Raw genomic sequence first — 22,500 nt, forward strand, 5'->3', positions numbered from 1 at the left:
AAATCCATTCGTAACTTTTTGAGTTATCCTTCTGACAAACAAACAGACAGACAGACAGACAGACAGACAGACAGACAGACAGACAGACAGACGGACAAACCAACACAACCAAAGACGTAACCTCCTTGGCAGAGGTAATTAATAGTACATCATTGAGAAAGAAACTGTTACGATCCAGAATATGTGACAAGCACACAATGTTGATTTGCTTGAATGGCAATAACAACACCACAGTATTTCTGGCCAAGGATGGAATGCCTTTCATTTCTCCTCTACTCAGAGCAAGAACAACACCCTCAATCCTCAGAGTCTCTCTCTCTCTCTCTCTCTCTCTCTCTCTCTCTCTCTCTCTCTCTCTCTCTCTCTCTCTCTCTCTCTCTCTCTCTCTCTCCCCCCTCCCTGTCTCTCCCCCTCAACCCCACTCCCTTCTTCTCCCTTATCCTTTCTGACTGCTCTGCTTTGTTTACTTTCTCTCAGGCCTCTTTTGCAGTCAGTAAGGGCAGCAAACTTTCTTCCTTGTAACTTGTCTGTTCTGTTGTGCTTTGGGAGAGTATTACTAATGTGGAGTAGGAGAGAGGGTGTTGCATTGCTTCCCATGCCAACCTCTGGGACGGCCTGCTGAAAAATTGAGCAATTACTGGGATTGCACAATTAAAGCAGAGCAGAGCAGAGTGCTGTGTTTCAGTGGGCCTTATTACTCGAATTGCGTGATTGGGCCTTAGAGCCCATATGCAGCATTTTTCATTCAAATAGGGGTAAAAAATCCTGACCGTGTGTGTGTGTGTGTGTGTGTGTGTGAGTGTGTGAGTGTGAGTGTGAGTGTGAGTGTGTGTGTGTGTGTGTGTGTGTGTGTGTGTGTGTGTGTGTGTGTGTGTGTGTGTGTGTGTGTGTGTGAGTGTGAGTGTGAGTGTGAGTGTGCGTGTGCGTGTGTGTGCTGACAGCTTTTGCCCGGCCCGGGACAAAGTCATCTGAAAGGCTTCTCCTCTCAATACATGTAACATAACGAGGACTCAGTTCTGGGCTGCCCATGCCCATCTCCCTGGGCCAATGAAAATTGGACACATTGCCTCCCCTGTGCGTGCACACATGCCAGCGTGTGTATGTGATGAAAGGAACATATCTCCATACATGGCACTACTGAACTGAGCTCTCTGTGTGTGTGTGTGTGTGTGTGTGTGTGTGTGTGTGTGTGTGTGTGTGTGTGTGTGTGTGTGTGTGTGTGTGTGTGTGTGTGTGTGTGTGTGTGTCGCCCACTCTGGGGCAGCGTGTTGGCCAGATGAGACCCCAGCTGTTGTGTCCTCTTGGTCAGGGTCAGATGGGGGCAGCCCAGGCCCCTGCTCACTACACTATGGGCCTCACAGCAGCCACAGAGCCAGGGACACAGCAAGCAACACACTCACTCCAATCAGGGTGACACACACACACACACACACACACACACACATAAACACACAAACACAATCAAACACGCACGCGCACACACACACACACACAGAAAGGAAGTGAGAAGCAGGCGCAAGCACATATAAACGCATGCACACACACACATACGCGTGCAGCACACACACACACACACACAAACACACAGACAACAGACGTGGACACACACAACAGACGCTGACACACACACACACACACACACACACACACACACACACACACACACACACACACACACACACACACACACACACACACCATCGCTTTGAATTCTTGTCACAAAGGTACAGATAGGAGTGATGTCACACACACGCACACATGCACACACTCGCACACACGCGCACTATCACTTTCAATTCTTGTCAAAATAAGATTAGAGATCACACACACACACACACACACACACACACACACACACACACACACACACACACACACACACACACACACACACACACACACACACACACACACACACACACACACACACACACACACACACACACACACACACACACACTCACAGTAACTCATAAGTCATTGAGATTTGGGGAGCCAGTTGGAGATAGCCGCTCAAAACAGCAAACAACATCATTAGCAAACAATCAACAGATGACAACAACAACAAACTCCTCCAAAATAAAAGTCACCACACTACACTGTCCAGACCGATACTCTGCCAGCCACTCTTAACAATGCTTTTATATCGCAATCAGTCACAAGCCTACAGTTGCAAACAAGAATTTATGCGCTTATATTAACACGCAAATGAGCTTTGTTGATGCTACGCTCCAAAAGCTGACACATTATACAGTGCACTCGTGAGACGACTTGGCTGTGTTTCTGAATAATAATAATAATGCTTTATGGCACTTCATTAGCCGTGTGAAAGTATACGGTTATGAAAGTGATTTAACTTCACTAAGGACGTTTTTGGGGGGCAAACGTCCAAATATACTGTAAAAAAAACAGGCAGTGTAATTTAGATGCTGGTTATACGTATATGCGGATATTTTTAAATGAATTTTTTATGTTTCATTTTATCTGTTTACGTTCAAACATGACACGTGGATAAAAACAAAAACTCCACTGTGACAGATGCGATTTATCCCCATAAATGGGATATTTTTAGAAACAGTTATGAAATGAGCGTTGTAAAACTCATTTGCTTTGAAAAATGCCCTCATACTGTATGTCTAAACAGCTTCTTAACGGCAACAGTGCTGAGAGGCTTTTGCTATAGTTGGCCCGAAGATGACAACCCTACCGTAGGTTAAGCTGGTGGGGAAGTGTGTGTGGGAGGTAGGCCGATGTACTCTTTGTTGTATACCTCATACAGTAGGTTTGTTAGGCAGTGTATGTACTGTAAAGAGTGGGATGCTATTTGCAGCATGATCTCCAAAAATTCCGTGCTCCTGGACACGGATGTTAAGGACACGAAGTCCGTGGCACGGATTTTGCCAAAATTCTGTGCTCCTGGACACGGAATTGTTTTCCGTGATGGGCACACGGAAGTGCTTTCTATAGGCTATTACCACAGCACTGTGTTAACTCTATCATTAGAAAATACATACCAAATGCTAATCCTAAACAAAATAATGCTATAGCAATTTTAAGTTGTGCCCTGACCAAAACATTCCCTAACCTTAACCTGTCATTAAAGACACATTTTTGAGAAATACCTTTTCCAGTTGTTTGCTAGGCTATCAAATTCATATAATGAATGAAAGAAAACGAGCTGTGCCCAGACCAAAACAATCCCTATGTTTTTTTTGAGAAAAAATATTTGAAATGAGAAAAATCCTGAGAAAACACAAGACTGTGGAAACATAGAGCTGTGGGAGTATAGAGAGAGCACTTCTGTGTGTCCATCACGGAAAATAATTCCGTGTCCAGGAGCACGGAATTTTGGCAAAATCCGTGCTCCTGGACACGGATTTTGTGTCCTTAACATCCGTGTCAGGGGGGGCACGGAATTTTTGGAGCTCATGTTGCTATTTATGTTGTGTCAATGACTCTGCCATTGTTCTAAGATAGTCCAGGTAGACAAAGCGCTCTGAAGAAGGCCATAAGGGCCGAAACGCGTAGGCATTGTAGCCAAATTAAAATAGTAAAAAATTGTAACCTTAACTACGTGCCACAGAATTTCTCTATCTGGACCAAGTTTGAGAGCCCCAACACTGATGAGCACCAAGGGAAAATGTGAAGACCAGAAGCACTCCAATTACCTGCTTGTGGTGTTTGATTGTTCTAAGATGCTTGTGTCACTGTTATCCAAACATGGAAGACGTGACCCACAGCACTATATCTTTGTTTTAATGGTTAAAAATAGGGTTGTAATGATATAGTTAACTCACGATTCATATCACGATTTCTGACCTACGGTTCGATACACCCCAAGATTTTTAAAATTCATGTATCTTTTTGATGATCGTTTATACTAGGTACAGAATAGGTTTATAGGATACAAGAGGCTACTAATAACTGTTTAAACATTTCATAATAATAATGACATTGATTTGAAGCTTGGAAGCACCATCACATCATATAATTTGGTTGTTCTCTGGACTGAAGGGTAACAGAACTTTGAAAGGGCATATCACGATACTGCCTTCTTGCATCACGATACAGTATTGTGACCCTGCATTTCACGATTTCTCAGTTCGATAAAATATTGTTGCAGCCCTAGTTAGAAATAATACTCTTGTCTGGCTTTCTCTGTGCACTTAGCATTGTTAGCCCAAAAAAAGGAGTTAAAAATGGAATGGGCTGGCACAATGTTGTTTCCCAGCCAACATACCCAATTGGCATAGTGTTTTAACGTGCCAGTTTTCATTTCATTCAGAAGTTTTCCCTTAAGTGTCTCTGAAGAACACCATGCTACTTTCGGAATATGAAACGGTTGAAGTGTGATGAGAGATGACTTCAGGGTCGATAAAGACCCTCTGTTCCTCTGGGTCGATAAAGACCCTCTGTTCCTCTGCTACGCTGCCCTACAATTTCAGAACGCAGTATAATTCAAAATGGCAAACTGAGAAAAAAGGCTTTAAAGTTTCCTTTCTGTCCACGCGACTGTGTTGGAGGTAAAGTGGTGATGACACTTCCATATAATACTTTTTTATGGTGAAAATTTATGCACACAAGAAAAAAGCAAAAAAAACAACATTCTCATTACTTTTTAGCTGAAAAATCATTATACTGCGCTCTGTTGTGGTATTACTGTCTACACCAAAACCACGGTGTCAATGGAGAAGTGCAGTATAATTCGCATTATACTGCGTTCTTGGCTAGTACGACGTAACCTCCTAAAACCAAAAAGCGCAGTATAATCATTTTTTTGCGTTTTTTTCCGAAACGGGACCAAGTTGGGCCAAAAAAATTAACACAAGAAAAAGAAGGTATTTTAAAGCCAATTTCCGGTCTAAACCCATTTTCGACCATTTTCAAGATACTGCGTTCTGATATTGTAGGGCAGTACTGGTCAGCCAGCCCACTAGACACAACACCGACCCACTTAACTCCGGCAAAGTGAGAGGGACAGCAACTTGGCAGGTGTGCTGTGCAGCCTGGACAGGACAGAAGCTCTCAGGTGAAACTAAGAGGGCCAAGAGACCGCAGCGCAGGTGGAAAAGTCTACGGGATGAGGAGCAGTGTGAAGCAAGCTAAACTTCCTGCCAGGAGATAGGCAGGCCTGTCACAACAAGGCAGGCAAACTAGGCAATTGCCTACGGCCTCCAGATGAAAACCATGCCCTAACCACTCCCTACACTTCCATCCATGACTGAAGTGCCCTTGAATAAAGGCACCTAATCCCACATTGCTTCAGGGACTGTAATCAATAACCTCCTGTAATATCTGTAAGTTGGTTTGGATTTTTTTTTTTTAAAACGTCAGCTAAGTGTAAATAATAATAAAGTAATAAAATCCAACCCTGGCCATGACTGTATATGTATAAGGGCCCCAAGTCCTTATTTGCCTAGGGCAGCAAAGTACCTTTAAACAGCCCTGGATATACAAAGCCAAATTGGTGCATACAGCAGGCAGATGATGCCGCAGTCCACCTGTCTCTCTGTTCAAAGATGGAAATAGATGGTCTCCTTCCTTCCTTCCCATCCCTCCATCTGCTGTACTTATCCAAAATATGCACATCAGTGCATTTAAAAGTTGTGCCCCTTCAACTTTAGATACAGGCATATTATTTATTACATTACATTATACTTAGCTCATGCTTTTTATCCATGGCAACTTACAGATATTACTTCATTATTAATACAGATATTAGGTTACAGTCCCTGGAGCAATGTGGGGTTGGGTGCCTTGCTCAAGGACATTTCAGCCATGGATGGAGGTGTAGTGAGAGGTAAGGGGAGGATTGGAACGGTTCACCTCCACATCAGGTGCGCGTTTCCCTTCCGCAACTTAATAATGTCAAAGTGAGATGTTAAAGAAAAAAAAGGTAAGATCTAGCCATCCTTGTTTAGGCTACATAAAATATGAGGAAGTTACTCAGACGTGATTCGCCATTCCTCGCCCTAAAATTGATTAGAATGCAGGAAATTGCATCTAAAAAACAGATTTTTTTTCTGGGAGAGGACTCCCAGACCCTACGCCAATCACAACACCCGCTAGTCAAAACGAGTTCCTGCGTCCCAGTTGGAACCTGCAACTCTACAGTCCAACTCCCTAACCATTACACCACAGCTGCCCACACATACAGGTATACAGTATGTATAGAGTAGAGTAGAGTAGAGTAGAGTAGAGTAGAGTAGAGTAGAGTAGAGTAGAGTAGAGTAGAGTAGAGTAGAGTATCGTTTATTGATCCCAGGGGGAAATTAAGGTGTCAAGTAGCATACACACATAGGCTACATAAATAAAGACATTGCTCACGAGACATTACACACATACTTACACATAAAATAACCATATATAGCTCACTGTTACATACATTTTGCCAAGGCATATCTCTCTCACTCTCTCTCTCTCTCTCTCTCACACACACACACACACACACACACACACACACACACACACACACACACACACACACACACACACACACACACACACACACACACACACACACACACACACACACACACACACACACCAAAAAATAAAGTGTCCACAGTGTCACATGTGCCTTAGCTGAGTGGCACATAGAAGCCAGGACAAGTGGCCAATAAAGTGTCCAGGAGTGTCCATAGTCTCTCTACCTAGTACAATGTCCATTGTATTCCTTGTATTTCTTTGGGGGGGGGGGAGAGAGAGAGATGGAGGGTAACACACGTCGCCCGCTGTGTCACTGCCCACACCACACACACACCCACACCCATACCCACCCACACCCACACACACACCCACACACACACACACACACACACACACACACACACACACACACACACACACACACACACACACACACACACACGCACACCAAAAAGTAAGTGTACATAGTGTCACGGGTGCCTTATACGTAGATATACATACGTAGCTATACATACGTAGATATATTGCAAAGTCCTGAGCCATAAGCGACTGTGAAGGGGTTGGTTAGTTTCCCCAATACTGTATACCCATATCTGGGCACTTCTTTTTTCCACATTGCACTGCATACCGCACCCTCTGTTGCTTTGCGCTTCAGTGGGGAGAATAAAAAGCCTCTTGGGTGCCCATCGAAGGAAATTGGAAATGTATAAATTAAATGTGCTGCACGGTAATGAGACGGGTTATGGTGCAGTTTGCCGGTAACCAATTGGAATGTGAAGACCAGTTAACAGCCGTTAAATTGAAAAGGAGGGCTAGACACTCTACGGGTACAGATATGCGTAGTTATGTACTACGTCAGGGCTATTCATGAGCTGCAGTGGGTGAGCTCTTGGTGTGAGCCAGGCAAAGCAGACAGCTGAGGATTAACTATGGCATGTCTGCAAAACCATAAACCATCGGGTTATATCTGCATTCACATCAAATGATGCAAGAAAACAAACATAAAACGACTTTTACAACATTTTTTTTTTAACCCAGACCTTTTTTTTCATTTTCTGCAACCTTTCTAAACCAGTGTCATCTGACCAAACATTAAAGACACAGAGTCAATAACAAGAAAAGACAGCTGATAAAAGTCAGAGAAAGAGATGAGTCGGGAAGATCTGAGAGAATGAAACTTTGAGGGGGAAAAAAATTCTAAGTGAGATCTGAGCAGAGCCTACAAGTAAGAGCTACCCAAATCCACCAGCCCTCACCTTAGGCAGGAGGTTCTGAAAGTGAGGTTTCGGGGATGCCAAGGGGTCTGGGTTACATACGGTAGGTCTGGCAACAAAACGTTGTAACAATGGCATACACGAAAAAGCAGAGTGGGTTCAAGCTAATTATCGGTTATTTGTTTCAATGAAGTTGAATTTACACACAACCCCACCACCGTTAATGTGAGGCAAGCAGATACACAGTAGATTCACATTTAACGAGAAAGCTGCTCATTAAAATGAATGATAAACAATTATGGTAACTATAATTTTTATGGTGTGATATGGTGCGAGAGTCCTTGGACACTGTTCTGCTCCATTTGGAGTCCATTCGAGGTCTGCACCTCAGCCCAAAACAATGAGAACCCTCACCCTATACGACCCAGTCACTCACATCAGTGGTGATGGCCAGGGAAGCCGACCGGGGAGGACAAAGGGGCTAGTTGTCCCGGGCCCAGGGAGACAGGGGGCCCAAAATTGAGTTTTCATTGCACTGTATGCATTGAATGGGGGGGCCCTTTCAGATGACTTCTTCCTGGGCCCAGCAAAAGCTGTCAACAGCCCTGGTGACGGCTGCCGTGGAATATTCCAGTTTACTAGACTAAGCACAGCAAAACACAGTTACTCTCCGAGAGCTATGAAAGTGCCCACAAAGCCCTATTACCTCCAGCCAGCCAGAACATTGAAAATGGACAAATAGAAGCAGGAGAGGCAGAAGAGGCAGAGGCCTGCTGTCCGTCTTCCTCTCCCTCTCCCTCTCCCTCCTTCTCTTCTGTCTTTCCAGCCTTCCCCCTGCACCCTCCCTCTCATCTCTCTATCCCTCTCGCTCGCTGTCATTCTCCTCTCTCTGTCTTGACCTCTCTGTCTCTGTTTTTCTCTCTGTCTCTCTCTCTCCATCTCTCTCCATCTCTCTCTCTCTCTCTCTCTCTCTCTCTCTCTCTCTCTCTCTCTCTCTCTCTCTCTCTCTCTCTCTTTCCAGCCTTTTCCCATTTTTTTAGTCCATACAAAGCTGTGAGTTCAAAAATTCACCACTCACTCAGGTCCATTCCATTCCATTCCATTTCATTTCGAGGTGGAGCGGGTGGGGTGGCTTTTTATTAGCTGCTAATGCTACAAAGAGGCCGCAACGAAACCCGGTCTCTGTGAGTAAGACAAACAAGTTTCATCTCTTTGTCGCCGAGGCTGTTGCCAAGGTTGTCAAGCTCACTCTCAATCTCTCAGAGACTCAATTTGGATTTACTGAAGGCTCGTTTTCACATCTTTTCCCTGGCAAGGGGGCGTGGCGCCATGACAAAGCAGCCCTGGCAGAATGGATTTAGTCAGGCATGGCTTACCTCAGAAAACGTCTCACCTCGGCCGGCCCTGTCAAACCGACACCTTATTATCTCTCTGGAATTATTCATGTATAGCGTGGATCCCTGGTGGGTGCGTGGCGCTAAGACAGACAGACACACTCGTGTCATAAGTGCGGCCGTTTTTGAAGTAAAGATAGAACGGAGACGGGGGGGAAACTCTGGCGGGAGTCAAATGGAGTTTGCTGTGAGTCCGCTTTGAGACAAGTTCGTAACTGATGGGAGTAATATGAGCTACTCGGCTTCCTTTGACTTTGACTGGCAGGTTGTCTGTCTGGCTGAGGAGAGATTGGGCAAGAACACAGGGGGAGGATATGGAGACTGCTGATTGGTGCCATAGAAGTGTATGTCCTCAAGAGAACCTAGTTCAGGAGACACACCATGGAGCACACCACAGGCTCGTTTGTGATGCCGCATTCTGTGCAGATCTGTGCCGCACACAAGCGCACTACGCGTGTGTGAAGCATTCTGGTTAGAAATCGTATCCGCGACGCGGCATATGGGAGTGACTTCTGTTCCGCATTCTTGTGACATGGTGTCAAGTTGTCGTGGGAACAGATTTTCGGTAACACTTCATTTTAGGGATACATCTATTAGCACTAATACATACAATGTGCCTGTATAAGTAACTTATAAGGCATGTACAAAGCAAAATCAAACATTTGCATGTATTCGCAAATGTCTTGTTCATGCACAATAAGGGATTTATTACCAATTTAACCTTAGTAAGGACCTAGTAGGCCTTAGCGTTTGCTTAGTACATGCCTTACAAGTTGCTTATGCAGGCATTAACATTGTATGTATTAGTGCTAATAGATGTATCCCTAAAATAAAGTGTTACCACATTTTCTGCTGCACAGTAGTACTGGTGCAGTTACTTCACTCTCACTGTGCTGGCATGGACCTCCCCCATGTTGTTAGTAATCTGCCCTGATTGGCCCTCATCTACCTGATGTGAATTGCCTGTGCCAACCGTGACCGTCCACATGTTTGCGAGGCAGTTCACTCGCTGCATCAAACAGGAAGCAGATGTTTTTTTATTTCTGTCAATGTTGGTTGTTGACCATTCTTCCCCACCTTTCTAAGACCAAGCAGATCTTGTTGCGATCCAGAAAATACATGCGTGGTTGCAAACATGACTCAAAATTATTTTTTTGCCATGTGCAAGAGACTTTTTCTGACATTATGTTGGTCCGTCAAGTTTATTCAGCAAGATGTGCAAGAGAATTCTACATTATGTTGGTCCTTCCATCCGCCAGTTGGAAACTGCTTTGCATAACTGGGGTGCATTTCTGGAAAGTGTAGTTGTTAACAGTTAGCAACTTCTGTAGTTGCCAATGGGAAATTGTATTGCAACCAACAAAGTAGCTAACATAGTTAGCAACTATGTTTTCCAGAAATGCACCCCTGCTTTGCACTTTGTTTTTCTATGCAACTTAGGGTCTGATGACCTTGGTGTGTTGAAGTGACAGTATGTGAAGAGACATTCTGTCCTCGATTTTAAATGTGTATAGTATTTCTTTCTCAATGTGGTGTCTTGTTCTCTGTTGAAGAAACACTGACAAGCGTGGCATGCATACAAAGTAAACAAATCTTTGCAGTGATCTCACTTGCAATGAGATCTGATGCAATACCCTATATTGCAAGGGCAATAAACTGAGCTCTCAAAAAAATATTTGGTCCCTTTTACCTTGTTATTTTTTAATGCATTTAATTGATTAGCCTAATCAATTTAGGTGACTTATACACTGACAGTAATGCCATCGTTGCAAATAATATGGCATTTCAGCAGGAAAAACAAAATAAAATAAAAAAACTGACAAAAAAAACTGAGCAAAATCTACCTAAAAAGCAAGTGAGAGGCATTGGGCAGAGCTGATGGTGCTGATTCATAGTAGGAATGATATGACAGGCAGGTTTAAACGGCAGACTCCTCAGCTGTTTGCCTTTGCACTGCAGAATGGCATTTCGACATATAGCCGATCAACATGACACCTCGCGTCAGATTGATGGCCAGATGTCAAAAGATAATGACATGCCTGCCCACCTACGCGCCTTGCAGAGATTCCACACAAATCCACACGGGCATACATACATTACACGGTGCAAACACACACACATGCACACACACACACGCACGCACGCACACACACACACACACGCACACACACACACACACACACACACACACACACACACACACACACACGCACACACACACGCACACACACACACACACACACACACACACATTATGTGACGGAAAAACAATCCTATATTCTGCTGCGATTTCTTATTGCTTCAGGGGGAAAAGATTGCGTCTGACTGGTGATTTCAAAAGTAGCCTGCTGTGGGCTGAGCTTTCACTGGATCCATCTTTATAGCTGCTGTGCATTTGAATGGTCTGATTCAGTCAATTACCGGATCAATAACAATCACTGTGATGGCCAATGAACGAGGGAAAGAATGAGCGAACGAGAGAATAAATGAATGAATGACAGAAGGAAGGATGGAAGGAAGGAAGGAAGGTTGGAAGGAATGAAGGGAGGAAAGAAAGAAAGGCAGAAAGAAAGAAAGAAAGAAAGAAAGAAAGAAAGAAAGAAAGAAAGAAAGAAAGAAAGAAAGAAAGAAAGGAAAGAAGGAAGGAAGAACAAAAGAAAGAAAGAAAGAAAGAAAGAAAGAAAGAAAGGAAAGAAGGAAGGAAGAACAAAAGAAAGAAAGAATGAATGAATGAATGAAAGAATGAATGAATGAATGACGTAAGGAAAGAAGGAAGGAAGAACAAAAGAAAGAAAGAATGAATGAATGAATGAAAGAAAGAAAGAAAAAAAGAAAGAAAGTCAGTCAATGAATGAATCAGTGAATAAATTAATTAATGAATGAATGCAGAATACAGTAAGAGAATATTGGAGGGAGTACATCAGCAAATCAGGTTCAACAATGTTGTTCAGTGATTACATGCGTTAATTAATAACGAACGGTTCAGTGACTAAGTGAGACCGAGGGCAAGTAATAACAATAAAAAATCAACATAATGTTTTGAAATTACAGGCAAACTACAAGGCCCTGGACGACACCTGAGAAAGCTCGCTGGAGATGATCAGTGACCCACAGTAGAAAACAAATAACACTACGAGGAATAAAGTTTTTATATGCAATATAAAATGCAATATGCAATAGCCTGCTAACAAGTGCGGAATGACATTCACTGTCAGTGAGTTTGAAGGTGTGAATCCCAAGTAGTCAGAATCATGAGGCATCAGCAGGGTAGTTAAAAAAGCCCAACAACAAGCCCAGAGGATAGAAACACATACTGTACAGTAGCACAAAAACAGGAACCCCCACCAGGCACTTTAACCCCAGTCACACAAGTCATTGAGCTACTGGTTGAAATCGATTGGGAAAAATCAATGCGACACGTCTCTAGCTTGTTTTATGTACAATGCAGAATAGCACCCCAGTGCATTTTAAAGATATCATCATTATTAAAGATTTCCTGACAAATGTCCTGCACTTTTCTTTCAGGCTATTGCATCATTTCCCCCAGTCTATACTCCTCCACATCCTGGGCGACTTCTAAAACTGTCCTCCTCAGGCTCTGACACTGCACCCCTGATGCAAGGAGGTGACAGGAACCTTGAAGTTCCACGGAATGTTAGGTGTCTGACTGCCGGATACATTGACACTGACTAGAGGAGACGCCGTGGGTTCTATTCTGAGGTGAGGCAACGTTGCGGGGTGGGACTAGACCCGTAAACCGAAAATAAAAAAATTGACATTTCCCATTCATCTCTATGGGAGACTTGAAACTTACCAATTCTTTTAAATCAGCCAAATACATATTTTTTTCAGGCTGACCCTTTATTTGATCAATTGTACTGTAAATGACCAATGAGCATTGTTAATTGATGAATGTCTTAACAATTGATTTGATTGACAATTAGTATTCTTTTAGAATTCTTTTCATTGACAGTCAAACGCAACCACCGTCCTGTCAGCGCTTGTTTTCAGCGTTGTTAAGGTACGAATCCGGACATATAGATCGAAAGAATCCTTGCCGATTAATCGTGGATGCTTCAAAACCGTTGAATGGAGTACAATAGAGGCACACTGTCCATATAGTATATACGTCAGTGGTCGGATACCAATGTGGAATTCTATGGAATTTTCCTGTTGTGATTTCTGCGACGACAGTACAAAAATGGATTTCTGTGATGCAGTTTGTTGTTGCGGAGAGGTTCAGCTGAGTCGGAAGCAATGCTGTCTGCATTCAATTGTAGATGCAACTTTGATTCAATCAAAATGTGATTTGATTTGACTGGCGCCAGTCTGTTCTGAAGCTGTGTCACGATTGCGACATGGATGGCTGATGTACATATTTGAACCCTCTCTACATGTTTGTCTTCTCAAAATAGCATCTGGGCTCTGTGTACCCCAGTCATCACAATCTAATTACAAGACGACTGGAAAACAAGGCAGGAGGTTTGGTCCCCATAGTACACTGCTGCCGAGTAACTTCCGATTTATTGATTGTTAAAAACCTCACACCCTTAAGGCATAATGATGTGGTGTTTCAGCACTGTAACCTTTGCAGTGCATGTCTTTTGGCCAGGCCAGAGACAATGTCATCTGAATGGCCCCCCTTGCTCATCACATACAATGTAATGAGAACCTAATTCTTGGGGCCCCACTCTCTCTCTGGGCCTGGGACAACTGACAACTTTGTCCGCCTTTATTGGCGTCCCCGGACCACTGGATAAGCAGTCAGCTGTGGCTGGAGCTAATGACTGGTAGAGACCTGCAGCAAGTCTTAATGTTGTGGAGCTATGGGAGGGATCGTTAGAGCCAGCGATGCAATGGAGGCAGGACTGGGCTGGAGGGGACAAAAAATCAGGCCAGGGCATTTTCAGCCAAGACCGGTCGACAAGGCATTGAGAGAAAGCCTGTGACAACATTTTCAGTCATCTATTATAAGCTATTGTGACTACGACAGCCAAAATGAATATTTCAATCTGACTTGGAGAGGTCAGCAGTGGTGACACGAGGGCTGATGCCACTACATGACAGTAACGGGAGGACCAGACCAAAATTACCAACAGTCCACTGAGCAAATGCCCTGTATGCCTTATGGCCAATCCAGCCGTGGATGTAATGGAGGACACAGTAAATGCCGAGTAAACAGAATCATGGCCACCTCGCAGTTTTCAGAGACTACACTGCTATTAATACAGCAGGGCATCCCACACTGTAAAAATATACAGTGTTAACTCTACACTTAGAGAGTTCTCGGGGGCAAAATACACTCTAGAAGATGTTAAATTGACTCTCTAAGAGTTGGATTCACACTGCATATTTTATTGTGGAGCCAAAATAGAATTGATGCATGATCATGATGCACCACAGGACATGCATCCTATACTACAATAGAATTGAAATGCACCAAATCCAAATCATATCATTACAAACTCACACTCTTTCACATAAACACTTACTTGAGATCATTACTGTAAAGTGCACTCGAACTGCTGAAACATCTTTTGCATGTCTGATCAACGTTGTGGCGTCCATTTTCCCAAAGTTCCAAGGAATGGTCAACACTAGGCCTTGGCCTTGAACGCGCACTCTTTATGTTACGGTGCAGAAAATAATTTATTGTGTCTGTCCAGGATGGTAACAAGTGATGAATGAAAGTCCAGTTAAAATAACTTAACAGTCCAAACTGAATGAGAAGGTCATATGATTGTGGCAACATAAAGTAGATATGGTCAAAATAGTGTTTCAGACCGAGCTGCATTTCTCATTCACTCAACCAATCAAAATGACCCGGCTATATGACACTTGACATATGACGTCACCCCAATGGTGTTCGTCACACATAAAGCAATAAATATAAAACCAAAACTAAATACATAATCCAGCCATAAACTTTAATATTATCCATAATAACCAAATATTTCATATTCAACCCAAAATATTATATTAGTAGACTAAAACATACAAAACACCAAAATGGCTGTAACAAACGTTTCATTACTGAAAAACATGTCCTGTCTTTAAAAACTGTCATTTACAGTACATCCACCTAATGTGATCAACAAATTCATAGTTTTACACACAGTCCATTTTGCAGCGTTGATTCAACATTGATAGAGAGTAGTGCCAAATCAAGTAGGTAGCAGGCTTCACTCAGGTTTCTTTATAACTTTTAAGGGTGCTGTCCCAAATGAATACTTAGAATCAAAGAAAAGGGGGGCGCACCTTGCATCAATTTTTTTCTTTATTTTTCTGTGCACAGACGCGTTTCGGCGTGTGCCTTCCTCAGTGCCAGAAGACTGCAGAAAATGACTGTGCACATGGCTGGTTTCATTACATGGCCACACACACTACAGCTGATTTAGTGAGCTGTGAAGGCTGTGGAGCCATGGGGCCGCAGCCCGGCCCAGTTACCTTGAGGCTGTGTGCAGGGAAACCGCAACGGAGCGTCCAACACAACGCAACGTGATCAACAAATTCATAGGCTACCCGCGGCTGATTTTAACAACTACACGCCTGGTTTAGTGAGTTTATGTGAAGGCTGAGAGAGGGGGGAAGGGAGGGGAGGAGAAGAGAGGAGAGGAGAGTAAAGGAGAAGGAAGGGAAGGGAAGGGAAGGGAATGGAAGGGAAGGGGAGGAGAGAAGAGAAGAGAAGAGAAGAGAAGAGAAGAGGGCAGGGTGGAGAGGAGAGGAGGAGAGAGAGAGAGGAGAGGAGAGGAGAGGAAGAGAGAGGGAAGAGTAGAGGAGAGAAGAGGAGAGGAGAGGAGAGGAGTGGAGAGGAGAGGAGAGGGAGAGGAGAGGAGAGGAGAGGAGAGGAGAGAGGAGGAGGAGAGGGAAAGAAGAGAGGAGAGAGGAGGAGGAGAGGGGAGGAGAGGGGGAGGGAATGGAGGGAAGGGGATTGGTAGGGAGGGCACGAGAGGAGAGGAGAGAAGAGAAGAGAAGAGAAGAGAAGAGAAGAGAAGAGAAGAGGAGCGGAGCAGAGGAGAGTAGAGGAGAGGCGAGGACAGGAGAGGAGAGGAGAGGAGAGGAGAGGAGAGGGCAGGAGAGCAGAGGAGGGGGAGAGGAGGGCAGATGGGTGAGGAGAGGAGAGGAGAGGAGAGGAGAGGAGAGGAGAGGGCAGGAGAGCAGAGAGGCGGGGAGGAGAGAGGAGGAGGAAAGGGGAGGAGAGGGGGAGGGAATGGCGGGTAGGGGATTGGTAGGGAGGGCACGAGAGGAGAGGAGGGGAAGGGACAGGAATAGTGGGGAGGAGAGGAGAGGACAGGACAGGAGATGAGAGGAGAGGAGAGGAAACGAGACGACATGAGACAAGACGGAAAGAGATGAGAGGAGAGGAGAAGAGAGGAGAGGAGAGGAGAGGAGAGGAGAGGAGAGGAGAGGAGAGGAGAGGAGAGGAGAGGAGAGGAGAGGAGAGGAGAGGAGAGGAGAGGAAGGGGGAACGGAGCAGAGGGGAAGAGAGGAGAAGGGATGAGAGGCCACAGGCCAGCAGCGTAGCGTTACCTTGAGCCCGGCACACTCCGCTGCGGAGCCCCTGTCCACTCCAGTGATGTAGATCCCCAGGCCGTATTCGGCACCGCCGCGGATCATTAGCCCCAGGGGCCGGCCGTCCTCCATATTCACAGTCACCTGCACACAGACAACACAGAAAACACACATCAGTCGAGATATGAGGTGACTGGAATTATTAGCATTCAGAGGTGTCTAAAGTAAACGCAGAATTCCTCCATGGTTGAGTTCACCTGTGCAAGACAGATGGGGTCGAAAACGTGCACTAGCATTGTATCACTGCGCACAGACAGACAGCAGAGATAACACACATCAGCGGTGACTGGCAGCCTTGGCATAGTGGTTAGAGAGTTGCAGGTTCATATCGCACCCTTACCTGTCCTCTCTACATCTCCATCCATGACTGAAGTGACTTTGAGAAAGGCACCTACGTAAACCCCACATTGCTCCAGGCACTGTAACCAATACCCTGTACCTGAATAAGTGAAAGTCGCTTTGGATAAAAAAGCGTCAGCTAAGTGTAATATAATGTAATGTAATGGCATTATTAGCATTTAGAGGTGCCTAAAGCAAACAGAGAATTCTTCCATGGTCAAGTTGACCTGCACACAGATAGGTCGAAAAAGAACACTAGCATTGTATCGAACACGCTTGTTTGCAATGTAGCAGTTCAATCAGTGTCATGATGTAGTAGCATTGTTAGTAAGCAGGACCCCGTTTCTTGACAGTGCCGTTGCTAACTAGTGAGCAACTTAGTCAGTTGTCAAAAGGAAATTGAATTGCAAGAAAGTAAATTGTTAACTTAAGCTGGGCTTACACTGTGCGACTTTTGCCCCGATTTTGCCCCGATTTGGCACTCGCACGACTTTTTGAGAGTCGGGCCGATTTCTTGCTCAATCGCAGGTCAATCGTGAGTCTCGCATCGTACAGTGTACATGGGGTAACGACAAGCGATTTCGCCTCACGATCGTGCAATCGCAGGGTCGCAAGAAAATCAAAACGGTTTGAAATTCTGGTCGTGGCTCGTGCGTAAATCGCACAGTTAAAGCAGTGCTACGACCCGATTTGACACTTCACATGCACAAATTAATAGGGCCGTGCGATTCGCTGTTGAGCCCGACTTCATCTCCACCTCAGGTGCGAATGTTCCCTCCTCTGCAGACCGGGGAAACATGCCTGTCGCGTCGTACGGTGGAAGCATTTCGCTCGCATCCGACTGTCGGCTCGTGTAGTGTGAGGACATGAGTCGTGAGCTGAGAACTTTTAAACAGTGAAATTCCATCGTGCAGTGTGAGCAGAAGCTTAAGACCCACGAGTGAAAATGTCGCACAGTGTATGCCCGGCTTTAGTCAGCAATGACACTGTTGAGAAATGAGGTCCAAGTCTATTAAAAACCGAAATATAATGAATACTACCAGTACCGTGCACAGTAGCACTGCAGGTGCTGATGGGCGTGTTGGGGGCATGTGGAACCTACGCAGGGGCGCAACTACTCATTTCTGTGGGGGTATGCAAGAACTATTTAGGTGCCCCCCCCAAAAAAAACACTTGATAATTATTTGGCGCCCCTCTCTCTGGCGCCCCCCTGCAACGCATACATCGCATATACTGTAGTTGCGCCCCTGAACTGCCGGCTGCCTTACTAGTTATAAAGGCTATATATAATATTATTGTCACATGCGGTCACATGCTTTTGATAATGAAGCATTTGTAGATTATCATGTCAACATGAAACACAGTACATTGTGACAAAAAAAAGTTCAAAAAAGAACTTTCAAAGGGGGCATTTTGTGTCCAGTATAAGGCAAAGGGACAGGTGCTTTAGCACCACCTCGTTCCTATCTGTGGCACAGGCCATGAGTAATATTGCAGTTAGTCAAGTCTTTTCAGTGACTATTGCAGCTCTCCAATGGCATAACCATGCACTTTACGAGGCTCCAAACGAGATATAATGAATAGTATACAGTGAATGTAGCCTACACTGTTATCTGCAATTCAGTGCTTGCCACTTGGAAAATAGCGTCTCCAATATAGTTTTAGTAATAAACTAGACAAGGTAAAACAGCAATGCTGCTTCGACTGAAAAGGAAAAACCACTAACTGTCTTGTTAAAATATGTGCTTAATATTTCAGGCCATTATGTATCTGTGGTTTATCTATCTATATACTGCTGTAGTGCTGTACAAAGCATTTTAGCTTCCCTTACACTGTATAAGTTGTGATTTATCTGTGGACTGTTTCAGTTGTGGTTTTATTGATTTATTTATTTTTAAACTATTTATATAGTTTTGTTTGGATTGTACTTGTACTTGTTTGTATTATAGTACTGTACTATCTCATAAAACAATTAGACCTGCTATCTTCTTGATTTACTTTATTTTTGCTTTGCCTTGTTCATTGTGGCTTTTATGCTTTGGTTGCTGCCTGGTGTATGAAATGTGCTATATAAATAGATACATTTTGCCACATCTCCATCTACAACACATCTCCCACAGTCAGCATTTGCCGTGACATCCGTGCAGCATTTATGGCCGAAACTGACATCTTGATTTAAGATGCGGTTAAGTCGACAGCCAGGTCACAAAATAAAACTCTTCCCAACATGACACCTGTCACAAGGAATGGCATGACAAATCCAAACCGTCAATATTTTTTTTTACTGTCTTAGTGACCCCCATCAATTCTTTTGGACAATATGTGCTGGCATAGCCAGGGGCAGATCATGAGTCTGTGGGCCCCTGGGCCATAACGACAAGAAAGACCCCCTCTATGGGTGTTGCTAGTTTAGCAAAACATTTAGGGTTTTAGACTACAGGGGCAGTCATGGGTGAGCGGTTAGGGCGTCAGACTTGCATCCCAGAGGTTGCCAGTTCGACTCCCGACCCGCCAGGTTGGTGGGGGGAGTAATCAACCAGTGCTCTCCCCCATCCTCCTCCATGACCGAGGTACCCTGAGCATGGTACCGTCCCACCGCACTGCTCCCAATGGGGCGCCACTGAGGGCTGCCCCCTTGCACGGGTGAGGCATAAATGCAGTTTCGTAGTGTTCACTTGTGTGCTGTGGAGTGCTGTGTCACAATGACAATGGGAGTTGGATTTTCCCAATGGGCTTTCACTTTTCACTTTCGCTTTCAGATGTTAGAGACCCTATTTTGTTTGAGGTTCAGGGTTTTATCCCGTGACAATTTGAAGACATAGTTATTAGTAAAAGTGTGTTTTTAACGCAATATGAGAATGGAAATATAGAGGTTTTGAGCTTCAGGGCCCCCTTGACTCTTGGGCCCCTTGGCCTGGGCCCGATAGGCCCGTGCAGTAATCCATCCTTGAGCATAGCATACGCATCACTGACATGATGCCACACGCTGGCACTCAGCTCAGTCACCTCAACAGGGTTCAACAGGTGCTAAGTGCACTTGGGGGCCATTCCAATTCCAGGCGCAATTTCGTGGTAAAAAAATGTTTATTTTATTTTTTTACCACAAGCACCAAAGGTAGAGGCAAGGAACAGAAACAATCCTGCAAACGTTAGTTGGCCCATTTACACTGACATTCTGTCTCTCTGTGTCTCTTGTCTCCCTGTCTCTCTCTCTCTCACACACACACAAACACACGCACGCACGCACGCACGCACGCACGCACGCACGCACGCACGCACGCACGCACACACACACACACACACACAGATCAATAAATCCACCAATCAACATCCAGCACACACACACTTCCACTCTCACATACATACACACATGACCGCACACATTCACCACCACTGTATGTGCTCATATTCCTCTGTTGTCCAGTAATAGTGCCTAATTACAAAGTCATTATGCGTGTCTTCTCGCAGCCTACAAAAGCTGCTCCATTTTTATGGTAAGTGGGTCTTCAATAGCCTATCCAGACAGAGAGGGAGGGAGGAGGCAGAGGAGAGACACTTTTTATGTCAGGAGGTGCACTGCACTGATGCTGCTTTTCTTTTTACGACGGCAGCTAATTGTTCGCTAATGTTGTAAATAGAGAGGCGCAAGGAGAAGATCAAAAGGGAGATAAATCATTATATTTATTTTTTTCGTCTGATGTCTGGGGCTAGGGCACAGATGAATAATGGCACATAACACAGCCCCGGACAGAAAATCAATCATTCTGACACGCCAAAGCTGGCTGGGGGGGGCGTAGGGGGGTGTTAAAGCCAAGAAGGGCCAGAAGAAAGACTGTCACAGACGGACGTGAAAAAAGAAATGAGAGAGAGGGAGGGAGGACAAAAATAAAACAGATAGACCAAACACAGGAGGCTCAGTGGGGAAGTGAGATATGGAATGACAGATAGAGGAGTGGCCACAGGAGAGTGAAAGGTGGAGACGGGAAGATAGAGAGAAAGACTGAAAGAGGTAAACAGAATATAATAAGGGCGCTTACGTACATAGTCGACGTGACCAACGTGAGCTAACATGCGTTAACGTGCGTTGTTTAGACACATTAACACATTCTCCACAGTATCGCACGTATCTCCTCCAATGACAATGCATGAAATGTCAATCAAATACCAACATTTCTGAGGATGCATTTTTTCTACGTGTCGACACATAATGGTCGCTGACGCCTAGCAAGCCTTGCGGCATTACCAAGCGAACACAACAGAAGAGTCACTGAACTGTCTTTATAGCAAAAACGACACGGCCTATAAAAGTGACATGGTATGACCAGAGATTCTTTAAGTATAGAGATAAGCCATTGTAATAGGTTGCTATGGGCACCTAACATGACCAGGTTCCGGTCTGCCTAAAGGGGCGTGTCATAATACTCATAGAATGAATAGAACAGTCCTTAGGTCTGCCTAGGTCTGCCTAAAGGGGGATTCCCCCCCTTGCAATAATAGAACCCGGAAACAATGGGCCAATGGAACCTCTCTCTCTCTACTCTCTCTGGTATGACCGTTAAAAGCAGTACGCAAGCATTCCAATTGGCTGTGGTGGCTGTTGTTGATCGGCATCATAGCTAATTAGCATAACATTAGGTTCAAACACAAACAGTGGCTCAAGTCGCTCAAATCGTCTCTTGTGTCCCAAATCGTTTGTGTCTCCTCTGTCACTGCTCCATACTCCTCCATACAAAATCAATTACTTCAGTCGCCCGTGTTGCGCTAGTCGCTTTTGTTGTGTTTGTGCCAGTAGGATGCGTCGACCATATAAGCCCCCCTGAGAGAGAAAGTGGAGTAAAAAAAAGACACAATCTAGACAGAGAGACAGACGGAGTGAGATAGTGCACGTACGTATCAAGCTAACTGTGATTTATCTCTACCAAGGAATAAAACCCACTCGTCCTCCCTCCCAGCGTGTCTGTGCGTGTGTTTGTTTCTGTTTTTATATTCACGAGGCCCTCGCCTCGCTCGCCCACGAGTCCCATCCGGAGTGCTAACTCCAAACAACATACATCACTGTCACTTCTTTAATTAGAAATCATCTCCGAGCAGAGCAGCCGAGCTCATCCAGAACTACAGTACCACCAAAATGTATGTATCGATAATTTCAAAAACATTATCCGTGGGCAATTTTTGCCCACTAATTCTCCCCGTGCCATGCCACCCGCCCAGCACACGCGCACACACATACACACACACACACCCCACCACCATTGCAGCCCTATACTTTGTACACACTGATGCAGTTTACACACAGTGGTGGACGAAGTACTCCAGTTATGTACTTGAGTAAAAGTACAATTACCTAACCTTAAAAATTACTCAAGTAAAAGTAAAAGACACTTCTTGAGTAGAAGTATAAAAGTATCCGCCTTCCAAAATACTTAAGTATTAAAAGTAAAAGTAAAAACTCAAAAAAGCAGACTTTAGTGCAATTTTAATATTTCAGTGTTATAGTTTGGTCCTGTCTAATCAAATATCCTCTAATTTGCAAAGCAACATGTTAGAAATAG

The 22,500-nt window shown here is 44.5% G+C and overlaps 1 protein-coding gene across 1 annotated transcript in view; it reads right to left on the reverse strand.

Moving 5' to 3' along the window:
- The window catches only part of whrnb (whirlin b), a 181,217-nt gene that overhangs the window by 94,029 nt on the left and 64,688 nt on the right, over window positions 1-22,500 (reverse strand). Inside the window, exon 3 of the mRNA XM_063195915.1 lies at window positions 16,568-16,693. Within this exon, the coding sequence (XP_063051985.1) occupies window positions 16,568-16,693 (126 nt within the window). The remainder of the gene's footprint in view (window positions 1-16,567; window positions 16,694-22,500) is intronic.

This window comes from Engraulis encrasicolus, chromosome 3 (assembly GCF_034702125.1).
Source record: "Engraulis encrasicolus isolate BLACKSEA-1 chromosome 3, IST_EnEncr_1.0, whole genome shotgun sequence".
Taxonomy (NCBI): Eukaryota; Metazoa; Chordata; class Actinopteri; order Clupeiformes; family Engraulidae; genus Engraulis; species Engraulis encrasicolus.